The sequence below is a fragment of the Pleurodeles waltl genome, chromosome 6, assembly GCF_031143425.1.
Source record: "Pleurodeles waltl isolate 20211129_DDA chromosome 6, aPleWal1.hap1.20221129, whole genome shotgun sequence".
Classification (NCBI taxonomy): domain Eukaryota; kingdom Metazoa; phylum Chordata; class Amphibia; order Caudata; family Salamandridae; genus Pleurodeles; species Pleurodeles waltl.
Window position 1 is genome coordinate 1177886545 of NC_090445.1, and position 16801 is coordinate 1177903345.

Consider the following 16801-nt stretch of genomic DNA (forward strand, 5'->3'; position numbering starts at 1 on the left):
TAGCCTGTTAGTGACAATTTGGAAAGAAATGAGAGAGCATAACCACTGAGGTTCTGGATAGCAGAGCCTCAGTGAGACAGTTAGTCATAACACAGGTAACACTTTCAGGCACACTTATGAGCACTGGGGCCCTGGCTGGCAGGGTCCCAGTGACACATACAACTAAAACAACATATATACAGTGAAAAATGGGGGTAACATGCCAGGCAAGATGGTACTTTCCTACACTTTTCACTTAGTAACTTTGCACCTAGCCTTCAGTAAATGAAGGTTAGACATATAGGTGACTTACACGTTACTTAAGTGCACTGAAAATGGCTGTGAAATAGTGTGTGCACTATTTCTCATGGGCTGCAGTGGCAGTCTTCTGAAAGGGATTGTCTGAGCTCCTTATGGGTGGCAAAAGAAATGCTGAAGCCCATAAGGATCTCCTGGAACCCCAATTCCCTTGGTTAACTAGGTACCATATACTAGGGGCTTATAAGGTGGGTCCAGTGTGCCAAATGGAATTGGTAAATGAAGTCACTAACCTATAGTGACAAATGTAAAAGCAGAGAGAGCATAAGCACGGAGGTTGTGGTTAGCAGAGCCTCAGTGACACAGTTAAGCAATATTGAGAACACACACATTAGGCCACAAACTATGAGCGTTGGGATCCTGTCTAGCAGGATCCCAGTGACACAGTAAAAACACACTGACACACACTCACAAACAGGCCAAAAGTGGGGGTAACCATGCTAGAAAGAGGCTGCTTTCTCACAGTTACTAATGTATATTTCATGTGTATTACTTACCTCCTAAGGGAGTATAGCCTCTAAGATATTTTTGGCCTTGTGTCACTAAAATAAACTACCTTCATTTTTGGTAACATTGGGTAATGTCTTTTCTTGTGTATAAGTACTGTGCAACTACAGTGGTATTGCAAGAGCTTTGCATGTCTCCTAGTTCACCGTTGGCTGCTTTATCTACAGCTACCTCTGGACAGCCAGGCTTCTAGGCACTGACTACATTTCGCTAATAAGGGATAACTGGACCTGAACTAAGGTGTAAGTAGGGTAGGTTCCCACTACAAACCAGGCCAGCCCCCTACAAGAACAACACTTGCATGACTCAGTCTACTTTTATTACATTTCCGAGCACTTCATCTCAGCTGTTATCTTGTAAAAAATCCTCAGCAAAAAAACTGATGTTTCACAACTTCAAACTATAGTTGATCGTTTCCATGTGTGGAGATTGCGAAATCCTGCTGGGAAAGATTTGTGCAGACAAGGCTCAAATAACACATATTTTCTACTTTGGCAGCAAAAACGCATAAATCCTGTGTTTTTTTTTTAATCTAAGTAACTCAAGGGAATGCTAAAAACCGCAGAACCTATATAAATCACTGACCATAAGCAACAGAGGCACGCCTTGGTTCAAACAATCCTAACTCTGGAAGAAACTGTTTGCCTGGATCATGGTAAGCCACATTTAAACCATTTTTTCTCGCTTTTTTAATTAAATCGCATCTATGTGACCTTATAGAGATATTCCTTGAGATATTACTTTAATTCTCTTAGTACCGTATTACATATAGTAACAGCATGCTTGTTAACGTTACTCTATTTCGTTTTTGTGCCCCCACAAATCATTGGGCATTCTTTTGTCTACAGAGGTAGATTGAAACAATAGAAAAATAGGATTGCCAGCTGCAATAAAGGAGCAAAATAATCCATCGTCAGTTCTAATTGTCACCACATCTCAGTTTACACAATTCGGCCTTAGTGTTCAGTAATGTACTTTGGCTTCTGCGTCTCTGCCTGGGAATGTTTTCAACACGCAGATATCTGCTAGGATATGCCCTCCCCTTACTGGCCTTAATAAGTCACAGTAGAATAACTTGAATACATGAATGCTTTTTTAAACGGCACTCTGAGAATCGCATAACAATAAAGATAACCAGAAAGAGGTGACACAGTCATAAACTCATAAGCCATTTCAGTGATGCTTAAAGTGGGCAAATACCAGCTGGACGGGGAAGTGAAAATACCCCTTGTGAAGCGCGTGTCCCAGAGCACGTTCTTTCCTGGGTCTCGCCGAGAGGCGGGTTTAGCAAACTCGTCTCCCTTTTCTTATCGGTGAAATGAAGCTATCGTACTCCTAGTGATGCCACACACACGAAGGGGCATTTGGATCAGCCTCGTTCACCCATTGCTCCGTTGACACGCCGTTCATAATGTGGTTCCGCTTTCAGCATAAGATGCATACAGTTGGGGACTGAGGTAGACCCCTTCATTAACTCGGCGCTTGACAGTGGCCGTTGCATTTTGCATTAACCTAGCCATTGTTAGTCTAGTTCGTCAGCAAGCAAGAGTGATGGGTTTTTGGATTCTTACTATCATCCTCCATATGAGGAAGAGACAGATACCAGTAGACATCTAGTGCTCTCAGGAGATCCTTGCTGCGCACCCCACTCTGGGCCCCACTGGTGAGTGCAATGTTTACTGCAATGACAGATTCTATTCCACCATGAATTGTCCTTTGTCTTCTGTTTGTAATTCAGGCTGCTTTTCTGTCCTCCCATCCCAGACACTGTTTCACCATGGCTCACAATGGTCTAATAACCTACCATTACCACCACTACTAATATACCGTCACAAGTAATACCATCAGCATCATTATCAACACCTCCAATACTACTACCCTTAGCACCAAACATACCTTTACCATGATTACCCTTACCACCACTACTACTGCTGCACGAGAACTGCCACTTTTGTCACCACTATCACCACCTCTAACCACCACTATCAATACCACCCTCACCATAACTGCCATTATCTGCTACTACTGCTACCACCACCACTATTACCAAGAACACCCCACTCTAGTATCATCACGACTTTCACTATCATGGTTACCATCACCGTCACTATCACAATCATCACAACTACTACTACCATCAATAACACTCCCAGCACCGTCACCACTACAACCACTGCGTTCATGTGAATGTGTGTATAAAAACATTGTGTGTTTGACAATGCTATATCCTGAAAGGTTTTATATGATGTAAATAACACATTGATGTATGGAGAAACTCTTCTGTGAAGCTCTCTCTGCTCAAGAACCTTTGTTCAATAAATCTGGCCAGTGGTACAATAGCAAAACAAAGTCACTAACAGGTTCATCGGCCTCCCAGACAACAGACAAAGACAGGCCTGTCCGATATTTTTATGTGCAGAGTTCTCCACCTCACCTGTGAAGCCTCCACACTCACAAAATAACTATTAAAATGCAGTTTTGTGACTACTGAAAAAGCGCAAACTTATACAAACATGTGAGTTTACCTTTGTGAATCAGGCCCTGAGTCTTTGAAGTTTTGGTGTGAGTCTGCTTACTTTTGTAATAGTCACTCCTCTGCCTTCTCTTCCTATTAAAAGCAGTCTAACACTGCAGGAGTGACCCCAAACCTGATAGCCCTCCAATACAGGCCTCAGGAGTGCCTGAAGTTCACACCTGGATGTCAGCCACAGTGATATGTGTATCAAAGGTTTAGCCCATGGCCCCAGCCCTACTCTTTATGATTCTTATATCAGCTCCATATCCTTCCTGAGATGTGCCCAGGCCACCTTCCTGAATACCTCTCACTGAATCAAAGAGCACCCTTTGAAGTGTACAGGGTAAGAGTGCTGCTTCCCACTCCAATGTGTATGCCACCCAGTTTACAGGAATGCAGCAATACACAAATCTGTCTAGGGAGGTTCCCTTACCTCCTCTCCCTATGTTTCACAATGCAGTCTTGTATCTCCCAAAATGGAACCTAGAGTCCTCCATGTATTGTATCATTCACAGGTATACATAGTCCCAGTGCATGTATGCAGCATACACACACACTGCATAGCACTGTATCCTTCCTGTTCTGTACCACTCATAGGCACACATTAACCCAGCACATATATTTAACATACACACTGCACCAGACTGAATCATTTGTATATTGTGTCAGTGATAGACACACATACACCCAGCACATACATTTAACATGCACCACTGCACAGTACTGCATTATCCCTGTGTTGTATCCTTCATAGGCACGCATACAGCCAGTACAGATCCATGCGCTGTGCAGCACTCCACACCAAACCGATGCAGGTCAAGAATGAGTTAGGCACACACAGCTGAACTTTAGAATGAGTGAGCCTGGAGAGCTCACTCCAGTCACACAGGTTAAAAAACCTTCTCACTCCTACTGATCACTACACACTATGCTGTAGCTACTGCACACTTGCCACTTAACTCCTGGTGAGAGCAGTAACCTTCCACCACTATAAGGGTGGTGCTTTGTCAGCTCCTCCCTGTCCAAAACAGCAGCAATCTGTGAGACAGGGTTATGTCACACAGGTTAAAAAAGACCTGCTCACTCCTACTGATCACTACACAGTATTCTGTCACCACTGCACACTTTATACTCAACTCCTGGTGAGGGGAGTAACCTTCCACCACTATAAGGGTGGTGCCTTGGGTGCCCCTCCCGGTCCAAAAAAGGCTGCAATCTGTGAGACAGGCTTATGTCATGGCGCACACACATGGTCCATGATTGCCTATAACAAAAAAATATCAGCATTAGGGATCCAGACATCAGTACAGTTGGGGCACTTAGGGCACTTGTCTATGTTTATTACCATGCAGAGGACTTTTCCGTCCTACAACGTTCATGTATGTATTATATTAATTTAGTGGTAGTGCTTTCAATCGCACAGACTCAGCCCCTGTGGACCCTAAACATTAGGGGGTAGTATTGCACAAGTGTTAATGCAGGAATTACAGTGGAAGAGACATGTATAACAATCATTTACCCATTCCTAAAAAAAATTGATAAATATCTTTTTCATTTCAGAAATATCTTTTGGGATTTTCTCTTCTTTTAATTGTCTCAGATTTGGGATGTGATGCAGCTTGCTACGGTCATCGTTTGCATTCTGACGCCAAAGGTAAGAACGAAATGCCTTATCTTACTAATTAACATAATGTTTTTATCAATGAAAGCAGGAATACCATGCATTTGCAAATGTTTGATAACTTACAGAGAGATTAAAACAAATATCTTTAAAGATAAACACTTTCAACTATTACGTTTTTCGGATTCAAGTACTGATGAAAGTCCATCTGCTTTCTCCGAGTAATATGGATCTTTAAGCAAGCTCCATCATGTACCCCAATATATTTGTTTTAAAATGGTGGACATTCAAGCTAAACAAATAAAACGTTGCGGTAATCTGTCCCTTTAGCAGAATCTTGCAACATCCTACTTGGACACAGGTTAGTAGATGTTGCCAGCATTCAGTACCTCATGAGAACTTTTGAGCGTTCACTTACTTGGAAATTACATCTTGCAATTTTAAGATATTTGCTTGAATGCCAAAGGGTGTTGCCTATTAGGTCTGGCTAAAGTCAGCTTAACGAAGAAGAAAGTTTAGGCCAGCCCCTTAAGACATCGAGAGTAGGGAATGACCGGATCAGGGGCATTTTATAGATTTTCCGTTTCCAGCACTGATTAGCAAACTGCGGGATCACTGGGCGGCAACCAGCCCGCGGGTTAGGCGCTGCAGGAAAACGAGTTGTCCGCCGCATATTTTTCTATAGGTGTACACAAAGTGCTACCACAAAGATCTTAGAGCATATCTTAGAACTTATCAGAGGCCTGTACCCTTGGGAAGGCTGCCTTCTGTCATTCATTTTTCATTTCTTTCACATTTATCAATTTATCAGCTAAAAACCTATTACTTTTTAGTGAGGTAATATCGTTGTATTCTTTTTATTAAGGCAGAGTCTAAATTTCTATTTTCACGGAGGCAATCTCCTGACATCACGAGGTTTGGATTTCATTAAAGCTCTTCAGAGAAGCTAAACATAGATAGATGGTGTAGACTCTGAATACAGCAGACAGGCAGGTACTCGTTTCACCAAGTGACAACAAAGATAGAGGGAGCACCCAGACAAGGCAAAACAGAACCTATCTCGGTTGTGCGCCTTCAGTAAAAATACCTTTGCCCCAGAAAATTCAGGTAAATGCCGTCCTTTGATTTTTTATTTATTTTGATATTTGTATTTTAACAGTTAAATATTGATACATTTTTGCTGTGATAATCTTCGTTTAGCACTTTTGATTAGTAATTAGCTTCATCGGAGCCGCCTCCCTCACCAACCACTGTTCCAATGCTCCTCTGCGACGTGGAGACTCCCGTCGTTTTTGTCGCAGTGTGGTCCCCCTTGAGTACAGCCTGGAGTTTAGTGGAGATGTACCCTGGAACCTGTGTACAATATACAAATATTCTTCCCTCAGTAAAGCCTGCAACATTAGGGATTTGGCCCGAATGACAACGGTCTTCCCCTCTATTCAACCCATACATTGAGAACAGGATTAAATGTATAGTTCCCAGCATCCCCTAGACACATCATTCTATCTTTTTTGTCATTGTATTTACCACCAGTTTTGAAAGTTGAGCTCTCAACGGAAACAGCAATCCGGCGTGTCTTGTTCTGCCCATTATAGTGGTATTACAGTGGGCGCCGAGTCAGAACACATTCAATGAGTGCCTATGTTCGGAAATAGCTCTACATCACCATGTGTTAAGTGGAACATTTCAGCAGTGGCGTGACGAAATGTAGATGCCCCCCATTTCTACCCACCCTTACTGGCGATGTCCATGAAGACTGCAGAGCACCTCCCAACTCAGTGCCCTCCACCTGCCATTTTTCAAACTGACGTTTCTTACTGGGATTAAAGTCATGCCCCCAGGTTCTAAGTAATTCATGCAGACTGACTCTCTGAGGCATGTTATGAGCAATCAGATCTGCGACCTGCAGAGTTTTCGCTGAGTTGTACAACAAACACGTTGATCACCTGATCTACCTTAGCATCAATACAGTCTGAGGCATGAATGGTACGCAAAGAACACGTTGAGTCACCAAGCAATGCTTCCAGTTAATGTACTTTGCCGGCGGATCTAGCCGATCACATTGTTCATAGGATTAGAGCTGATGGACAAAAATAGAAATCCACAAATTGATTGAGGAATGATGCGGGCTGAAATGATGTGTGGTCAATAAGGGCGGGGGCATGATGGGAGGCCTTTCGAAGAGCTGCGTCAGTGACAGTCGGCCTATGGTTTAAAAGTGCACAAACAATATTTGTGCAAACTCCACCATTAATGAAATCCATGCGAATAATTTTTTTTATAGTGAAGCTGTTCTGTCGTACTTGATCTGTCACAAATAGGCTGCATTGTAAGGACCCTGCTGCAGGCAGGGTCTGACTCCAGCGTCTCAGAAGATAATTCTAGTGACATAGCTCAGATGTCAATGCAGGTGCTGGAGAGATAATTGTGTGGTGTCTGGTTCTACGTCTGAAACTTAATATGCCTGAAGAAAGGCATTGCTTGTATAATATAGGTGATTTATTTGTAACGCATATAACATAGTCCCGGGTTTATTGTGGTTATTAAAGAGATCTATTTCTAACCACAGCTCTCAAGCTGTAATTCCGACAAAGTAACAAAGGATTTAATTGCCCCATGCAAACAGCTACCCACAGTCTGTATTGCAACTCAATATATCATAATTCAAAGTTGGCAAAACGTGCTTTGTTTGGTATCACTAACAATTATAAAGTGCACTAAAGGTGCAGTTTGTAAGATGATTCGAAAGGTCTGTAGTGAAACATGCAATGATCTACAGGTCACATCGAGCTCCATCCTTCTGGGCTAAATAAATTTAGTACCATTAACAGGGATCGGCCATTACTATCACCCAAGTTAAAGGGGGTTACCATTCCTCTCATCACATTGGATAATAGTAGCACCTGCTATTTACAGAGCCTGGAAACAAAAGAAGTGTGGTCTGAAGCAACATATAAAAAATATATTGTGTGGTCTAGACATACGTATTATTCATGTCATTTCACACATAAAACACCACATCTCACATTCCCATACAGCACACGAAGATACACATATCTCAAATAAAGAGCTTGAGAAAGTCTGAAAATACCTTTGTGGGTTTATCTCTTAACAATTTATGAAGTAATAGGCTCTGCCTATATTCATCTGGTGGACCATCTAGAGTAGTGGGAGGATAAAAATAAGCTCTATTTGACCTCCAGCACTTACTACCAGCCTAGGACCTACTCAAACAAATTAGAATTATCAATTGTCGTGAAGTCACATTGGCTGCCACACCATGGCAGGGGGGGGGAAACATATAGGCCTTGTAGGCGGTTCCTCCGCACAACATAAAAATCATTGCTTAATTGGTTGTATGACACAACCATGCATGCAAAAACAATGCATGCCTGAACAACGCGGTCAGAACCACGACGTGTCTTTACCACGCATGCCTTTACAACAAATTTTGTTGTAAAAGCATATGTGGTAAAGAAGTATGCATGGTAAATCCCCCCCGCTCTACACCCTAAGACGCCCCTGTATTTAAAACTACCCTCCCTGACCTGAGCCCTAAACTAAAAAACTACCCGACATCTCCTGCTCTTAAAACTACCCCAAGGCTTAAATCCACAAAACTACCTGACCCCCCGGCCCTCCTACCCTTAAAATCTACACACGCCTTGAGCCCTTAAACACACCAGCTATCCAACCAGCCCTGCCTGGAAAACTACCCCACACCCTGAAGCCCAAATCCACAAAACTACCCCTACCCCTCCCCACCCCCAAATCTTCCCCGATCCCCCCCGGCCCGGAGCCCTACATTCCAAAATCTACCCGAATGCCCCCATCCTGAGCCCTAACCCCCCCCCAATGCACCCCTCAATACCTCCCCAAGCTACCCCAACCCCGCCCTAAGGCCTAAATTTCGAAAACTACCCCGCCCTGAGCCCTAAAACCCCCTCAAAGACACCTAAAAACCACCCCTCCCCAAACTACCCCAACCCCCCGCCCCCACCCTAATGCCTAAATCCACCAAACTCCTCCGAACCCCCTGGCCCACCTACCCTTAAGTCTAACCCAAACCCACCCCTCCCCGGCCCTGAGCCCTAAACTCCCCCTGTGCACCCCTAAAATGAAAAAAAATCCCCCACCCCTAAAACCAACCCCAGCCCCACTTACCTCAATCGATCCTGCTTCCTGCTTGACTGTCCATCCTCCACCACCTTCAGCCCTAAATCCCCTCATATACAACCTAAAAACGACACCCCAGCGCCAACCTCCCCTTTAATCTACCACAACACCACCCCAGCCCTGACATCCACCAAATTACCCTTGTCCACCTGCCCTTTAATCTACCCTGACCCTCCCCCCCGGCCCTGAGCCCTAGACCCCCCATCCACCCGTAAAATAAAAAAACTCCCTCAGTCCAACTTACCTTGACCGATCCGTCTTCCTGCTTGCCCGCCCATCCGCACAGCTAGACCACTGCCTGAACAACGCATATGGCACCTGCCTTAACCACACAAATGTCTATTTAAGACATATGCGTTGTTCTGGCAACCGTTGTTTAGCTTGCGGCCTTCCGCTATGCGTGGCTATGCCCAAGTAGGTTCTGCCGTTTCCCCTGCTTCATTTGTTGAAGAATAAGTGCTGGTGCCAAAACTTTGCTTAGAAGCCTGTGGTTGGCACTGGTGCACACAGAATACCAAAGCTTCATAGTCTGGAATCAACCTCATGCGTCTTTCACCGACTGCCAGACATTCCCTGCCTGTTTAGTGTAGGAAAGTACCATCTTGCCTGGCATGTTACCCCATATTTCACTGTATATATGTTGTTTTAGTTTATGTGTCACTGGGACCCTGCCAGGCAGGGCCCCAGTGCTCATAAGTGTGTGCCCTGTATGTGTTCCCTGTGTGATGACTAACTGTCCCACTGAGGCTCTGCTAACCAGAACCTCAGTGGTTATGCTCTCTCTGCTTTCCAAATTGTCACTAACAGGCTAGTGACCAATTTCACCAATTCACATTGGCATACTGGAACACCCATATAATTCCCTAGCATATGGTACTGAGGTACCCAGGGTATTGGGGTTCCAGGAGATCCCTATGGGCTGCAGCATTTCTTTTGCCACCCATAGAGAGATCTTACAAGTGCAGCCTGTGTGAAATAACGTCCATGTTATTTCACAGCCATTTACCACTGCACTTAAGTAACTTATAAGTCACCTATATGTCTAACCTTCACCTGGTGACGGTTGGGTGCAAAGTTGCTTAGTGTGTGGGCACCCTGGCACTAGCCAAGGTGCCCCCACATTGTTCAGGGCAAATTCACCGGACTTTGTGAGTGCGGGGACACCATTACACGCGTGCACTGTACATAGGTCACTACCTATATATAGCGTCACAATGGTAACTCCGAACATGGCCATGTAACATGTCTATGATCATGGAATTGTCACCCCAATGCCATTCTGGCATTGGGGAGACAATTCCATGATCCCCCGGGTCTCTAGCACAGAACCCGGGTACTGCCAAACTGCCTTTCCGGGGTCTCCACTGCAGCTGCTGCTGCTGCCAACCCCTCAGACAGGTTTCTGCCCTCCTGGGGCCCAGGCAGCCCTGGCCCAGGAAGGCAGAACAAAGGATTTCCTCTGAGAGAGGGTGTGACACCCTCTCCCTTTGGAAATATGTGTGATGGCTGGGGAGGAGTAGCCTCCCCCAACCTCTGGAAATGCTTTGATGGGCACAGATGCTGCCTATCTCTGCATAAGCCAGTCTACACCGGTTTAGGGTTCCCCCAGCCCTGCTCTGGCGTGAAACTGGACAAAGGAAAGGGGAGTGACCACTCCCCTGACCTGCACCTGCCAGGGGAGGTGCCCAGAGCTCCTCCAGTGTGCCCCAGACCTCTGCCATCTTGGAAACAGAGGTGTTGCTGGCACACTGGACTGCTCTGAGTGGCCAGTGCCAGCAGGTGACGTCAGAGACTCCTTCTGATAGGCTCTTACCTCTCTTAGTAGCCAATCCTCCTTCCTAGGTAGCCAAACCTCTTTTTCTGGCTATTTAGGGTCTCTGCTTTGGGGAATTCTTCAGATACCGAATACAAGAGCTCACCAGAGTTCCTCTGCATCTCCCTCTTCACCTTCTGCCAAAGAATCGACCGCTGACTGCTCAGGACGCCTGCAAAACCGCAACAAAGTAGCCAGATGACTACTAGCAACCTTGTATCGCTTCATCCTGCCGGCTTTCTTGACTGTTTCCAGGTGGTGCATGCTCTGGGGGTAGCCTGCCTCCTTTCTGCACCAGGAGCTCTGAAGAAATCTCCAGTGGGTCGACGGAATCTTCCCCCTGCAACCGCAGGCAACAAAAGACTGCATCACCGGTCCTCTGGTTCCCCTCTCAGCACGACAAGCGTGGTCCCTGGAACTCAGCAACTCAGTCCAAGTGACTCCCACAGTCCAGTGACTCTTCAGTCCAAGTTTGGTGGAGGTAAGTCCTTGCCTCCCCACGCTAGACTGCATTGTTGGGTACCGCGTGATTTGCAGCTGCTCCGGCTCCTGTGCACTCTTCCAGGATTTCCTTAGTGCACAGCCAAGCCTGGGTCCCCGACACTCTAACCTGCAGTGCACAACCTTCTGAGTTGTCCTCCGGCGTCGTGGGACTCCCTTTTCTGACTTCGGGTGGACCCCGGCTCACTCCTCTTCTAAGTGCCTGATCCGGTACTTTTGCGGGTGCTGCCTGCTTCTGTGAGGGCTCCCTGACTTGCTGGGCACCCCCTCTGTCTCCTCATCCAAGTGGCGATATCCTGGTCCCTCCTGGGCCACAGCAGCGTTCAAAAACCCTAACCACGACCCTTGCAGATAGCAAGGCTTGTTTGTGGTCTTTCTGCGTGGGAACAACTCTGCAAGTGTCTCCTCATCCAAGTGGCGATATCCTGGTCCCTCCTGGGCCACAGCAGCATCCAAACACCCTAACCGTGACCCTTGCAGCTAGCAAGGCTTGTTTGCGGTATTTCTGCGTGGGAACACCTCTGGAAGCTTCTTCACGGCGTGGGTAGCCTCCCAGAGCCTCTGGAAATGCTCTTAAGGGCACAGATGGTGCTCTCCTTGCATAAGCCACTCTACACCGGCTCAGGGACCCCCAGTCCCTGCTCTGGTGTGAAACTGGACAAAAGAAAGGGGAGTGACCACTCCCCTGTTCATCACCACCCCAGGGGTGGTTCCCAGAACTCCTCCAGTGTGTCCTAGGCGTTAGCCATCTTGTTTTCAAAGGTGTGGGGACACTCTGGAGACCTGTGCCAGTGCCAGCAGGTGATGTCAGAGAACCCTCCTGATAGGTGCATACCTGGTTAGGTAGCCAATCCCCCTCTCAGGGCTATTTAGGGTCTCTCCTGTGGGTTCCTCTTCAGATTTGGCTTGCAAGTTTCCACCAGGAATCCTCTACAACTCCTTCTTCATCCTCTGACCGAGGGATCAACCGCATACTGCTCCAGGAACCACTGTAACTGCAACAAAGTATCCAAGAATGCTACTGTGGATCTGCAACTTCAGCTCCAGCCAGCAACTGTAACAGTTTCCATGGTGTGTATGCTCGGAGGACTCTCTGTCTTCACCCTGCACCAGAAGGACCGAAGAAATCTCCTGTGGAGTGATGGAGTCACTTCCCTGCTCCAGCAAGCAACTTCCAAGACGACGACCGGTTCTCTGGGACTCCTCTCCTGACGACGAGCGTGCTCCCTGGAACACAGGTGGTGGACCCCTTCGACCCAGACTGTCCTAAGGTCCAGCTGCCCACATTTGGCGGAGGTAAGAGCTTGCCTTCCCGGTTTGCGACAGTACCCTTGTGCACAGCGTCATCTCTAGCTCCTGAGGCCTCTGTGCACTATTTGCAAGAATCCTTTGTGTACAGCTTGGTCCAGGTCCCCAGCACTCCATCCTGCGACACTCAACTCGTTGAGTTGTTCTCCAGTGGTGTGGGACCTTCTTTTGTTGTCCTGCACCAACCGCATTTTGCATCTTCTTTGTCCCTGTGTCCGGAGACTGCCGTGGGTGCTGCTTAGTCATCTGTAGGCTCTCTCTATTGTTGAGAGCTCGATCTGCCTCCTTAGTCCGAGCTGAGACCCGCAGGTCCCTCCTGGGTCCAGGCAGTGCCATTTTGATGCAAACCGCAACCTTGCTGGAATCAGGGCTTGTTGGACGAATCCAGCAACGCAAACTGCCTGCATACAACTTGACGACGTGGGACATCTCTTGCATCACGCAGGAACCTGCAGCCATCTTCTTTGGTGCTCTTCTGCAGACTTCTTCCAACCGGAGAATCCTCTTTTGCACCATCGTCTAGGTTGGCAGGGGCTCCTGACCTTCCTGGAATCTTCTGCGACTTCTGGACTTGGTCTTCTCTCTTCCCAGGTCTTCAGGTCTAGGGATCCACTGTTTGTTGCTTGCAGCTTTGCTTGCTTCTTGCAATAACTCTAATCACGACTTGTAGTGTGTCCTGAGGAAACTTGCAGTATTTCACTCCTACTTTCCTGAGCTCTGGGGTTGGGTGCTTTACTTACTTTTGGTGTTTTCTTACACTCCTAGAGCCCCTCTACACACTACACTTGCCTAGGGGGAATTTGTGATTCACATTCCACTTTCTTAGCATATAGTTTGTGTTGTCCCTAGGCCTATTGCGTTCTGTTGTATTTTCTACTGTTTGCTCTATTTTGTGACTATTTACTTACCTGATTTTGATCTCTAGTGTATATATTGTGTATAATACTTACCTCCAGAAGGAGTATTGCCTCTAAGACATTTTTGGCCTTGTGTCACTAAAATAAAGTACCTTTATTTTTGGTAACACTGAGTATTGTCTTTTACTGTATATAAGTACTATGTAACTATTGCAGGTGCTTTGCATGTCTCCTAGTTCAGCCTAAGGTGCTCTGCTACAGCTACATCTAGACAGTCTCAGGGTGGCGTTAGCAAGGTGCAACGAGAAGGAATACATTTATTCCTTCTCATTTTTCACTTTTTCTACGTGTGCTGCATTCTGCAGCACGCATAGAAAGAGCAAAATTCCAGACATGATTGCTTATGTGCGGGAAGGTGTCCCTTCCTGTAGGAAGGTAGCCTCTTTCTAGCATTGTTACCCCCACTTTTGGCCTGTTTGTGAGTATATGTCAGGGTGTTGCTACTGTCTCACTGGGATCCTGCTAACCAGGACCCCAGTGCTCATAGTGAAAACCCTATTTGTCAGTGTGCTTTGCCTGACTCACTGGGATCCTGATAGCCAGGACCCCAGTGCTCATAGTTTGTGGCCTGAATATGTATACCTGTGTAGTGCCTAACTGTGTCACTGAGGCTCTGCTAATCAGAACCTTAGTGCTCATGCTCTCTCTGCCTTTAAATGTGCCACTACAGGTTAGTGACCACTTTTACCAATTTCAATTGGCATACTGGAACACCCTTATAATTCCCTAGTATATGGTACCTAGGTACCCAGGGTATTGGGGTACCAGGAGATACCTATGGGCTTCAGCATTTCTTTTGCCACCCATAGGGAGCTCAGACAATTCTTACACAGGACTGCCCCTGCAGCCTGAGTGAAATAACGTCCACGTTATTTCACAGCCATTTTACAATGCACTTAAGTAACTTATAAGTCATCTATATGTCTAACCTTCACTTGCTGAAGGTTAGGTGCAAAGTTACTAAGTGTGAGGGCACCCTTGCACTAGCAAAGGTGCCCCCACATAGTTCAGGGACATTTCCCCGGAGTTTGTGAGTGCGGGGACACCATTACACGTGTGCACTACATATAGGTCAATACCTATATGTAGCTTCACCATGGAAGCTCTGAACATGGCCATGTAACATGTCTAAAATCATGGAATTGTCCCCCCCATGCCAAATCTGGTATTGGGGAGCCAATTCCATGCAACCCCAGGGCTCCACTATGGACCCTGAGTACTGCCAAACCAGCTCTCTGGGGTTTTCTCTGCAGCTACTGCTGCTGCCACCCCACAGACAGGGTTCTGCCCTCCTGCGGTCTGGGCAGCCCAGTCCCAGGAAGGCAGAACAAAGAATTTCCTCTGAGAGAGGGTGTTACACCCTCTCCCTTTGGAAATAGGTGTTAAAGCCTCTGGAAATGCTTTGAAGGGCACACATGATGCCCTCCTTGCATAAGCCAGTCTACACCGGTTTAGGCAACCCCCAGTCCCTGTTCTGGCGCAAAACTGGACAAAGGAAAGGGGAGAGACCATTCCCCTGTCCATCACCACCCCAGGGGTGGTGCCCAGAGCTCCTCCAGTGTGTCTCAGACCTCTGCCATCTTGCTTTCAGAGGTGTGGGGGCACTCTGGAGGCCTCTGAGTGGCCAGTGCCAGCAGGTGATGTCGGAGACCCCTCCTGATAGGTGCTTACCTGACTAGGTGGCGAATCCTCCTCTGAGGGCTATTTAGGGTCTCTCCAGTATGCTTTTCTTCAGATAACGACTTGCAAGAATTCACCAGAGTTCCTCTGCACCTCTCTCTTTGACTTCTGCCAAGGATCGACCGCTGATTGCTGCAAGAGGCCTGCAAAACTGCAACAAAGTAGCAAGAAGACTACCAGCGACATTGTAGCACCTAATCCTGCCGGCTTTCTCAACTGTTTCCTTGTGCATGCTCTGGGGGCTGCCTGCCTTCACCCTGCACTGGAAGCCACGAAGAAATCTCCTGTGGGTCAACGGAATCTTCCCCCTGTCTCAGCAGGCATCAAACTTCAGCTTCACCGGTACTCTGGGACCCCTGTCATCCTGATGAGCATGGCCCTTGGAACACAGATGGTGGACCTAAGTGACCCAGACTGTCCAGTGGTCCAATTGTCCAAATTTGGGGAGGTAAGTCCTTGCCTCCACTCTCCAGAGAGTAATCCTGTGCACCGCGTAATCTGCAGCTACAAGGGCTTCTGTGTACATTTCCAAGAAATCCTGCATGCACAGCCAAGCCTATGTCCTCAGCACTCTGTCCTGCGATGCTCAGCTCCCTGAGTTGATGTCCGGTATTGTGGGACCTCCTTTTGCAGTGTTAAGATGACCGCCGTGTTCAGACTTCTTGAACCCATGTTCAAGGACTTCTGCGGGTGCTACTTTCTTGTGCGTGGGCTCTCTACGTTGCTGAGAGCCCCCTCTGTCTCCTCTCCCAAGTGGCGACATCCTGGTCCTTCCTTGGCCCGGGCAGCACCCTTTTTCTTCAACCTTGACTCTTGCAGCTAGCAAGGCTCGTTTGCGGTATTTTGCCAAGGAAACGCTTCTGCATCCTTGTAGGAAAGTACCATCTTGCCTGGCATGTTACCCCCATATTTCACTGTATATATGCTGTTTTAGTTGTATGTGTCACTGGGACCCTGCCAGCCAGCCAGCACAGATGGTGCCCATCTCTGCATAAGCCAGTCTACACCGGTTCAGGGATCCCCCAGCCCTGCTCTGGCGCGAAACTGGACAAAGGAAAGGGAAGTGACCACTCCCCTGACCTGCACCTCCCCTGGGAGGTGCCCAGAGCTCCTCCAGTGTGCTCCAGACCTCTGCCATCTTGGAAACAGAGGTGCTGCTGGCACACTGGACTGCTCTGAGTGGCCAGTGCCCGCAGGTGATGTCAGAGACTCCTTCTGATAGGCTCTTACCTGTGTTGCTAGCCTATCCTCCTTCCTAAGTAGCCAAACCTCCTTTTCTGGCTATTTAGGGTCTCTGCTTTGGGGTATTCTTTAGATAACGAATGCAAGAGCTCATCAGAGTTCCTCTGCATCTCTCTTTTCACCTTCTGCCAATGAATCGACCGCTGCCTGCTCTGGACGCCTGCAAAACTGCAACAAAGTAGCAAAGACGACTACTGCAACCTTGTATCGCTGATCCGGCCGCC

At 47.2% G+C, this 16801-nt stretch overlaps 1 protein-coding gene across 1 annotated transcript in view; it reads left to right on the plus strand.

Moving 5' to 3' along the window:
* Positions 1–1308: 1308 nt before the first annotated feature.
* Positions 1309–16801, plus strand: part of LOC138300719 (beta-microseminoprotein-like) — a 93142-nt gene continuing 77649 nt past the window's right edge. Inside the window, exons 1-2 of the mRNA XM_069240413.1 lie at positions 1309–1459; positions 4880–4973. Of these exons, the coding sequence (XP_069096514.1) occupies positions 1457–1459; positions 4880–4973 (97 nt within the window). The 5' untranslated portion in view covers positions 1309–1456. The remainder of the gene's footprint in view (positions 1460–4879; positions 4974–16801) is intronic.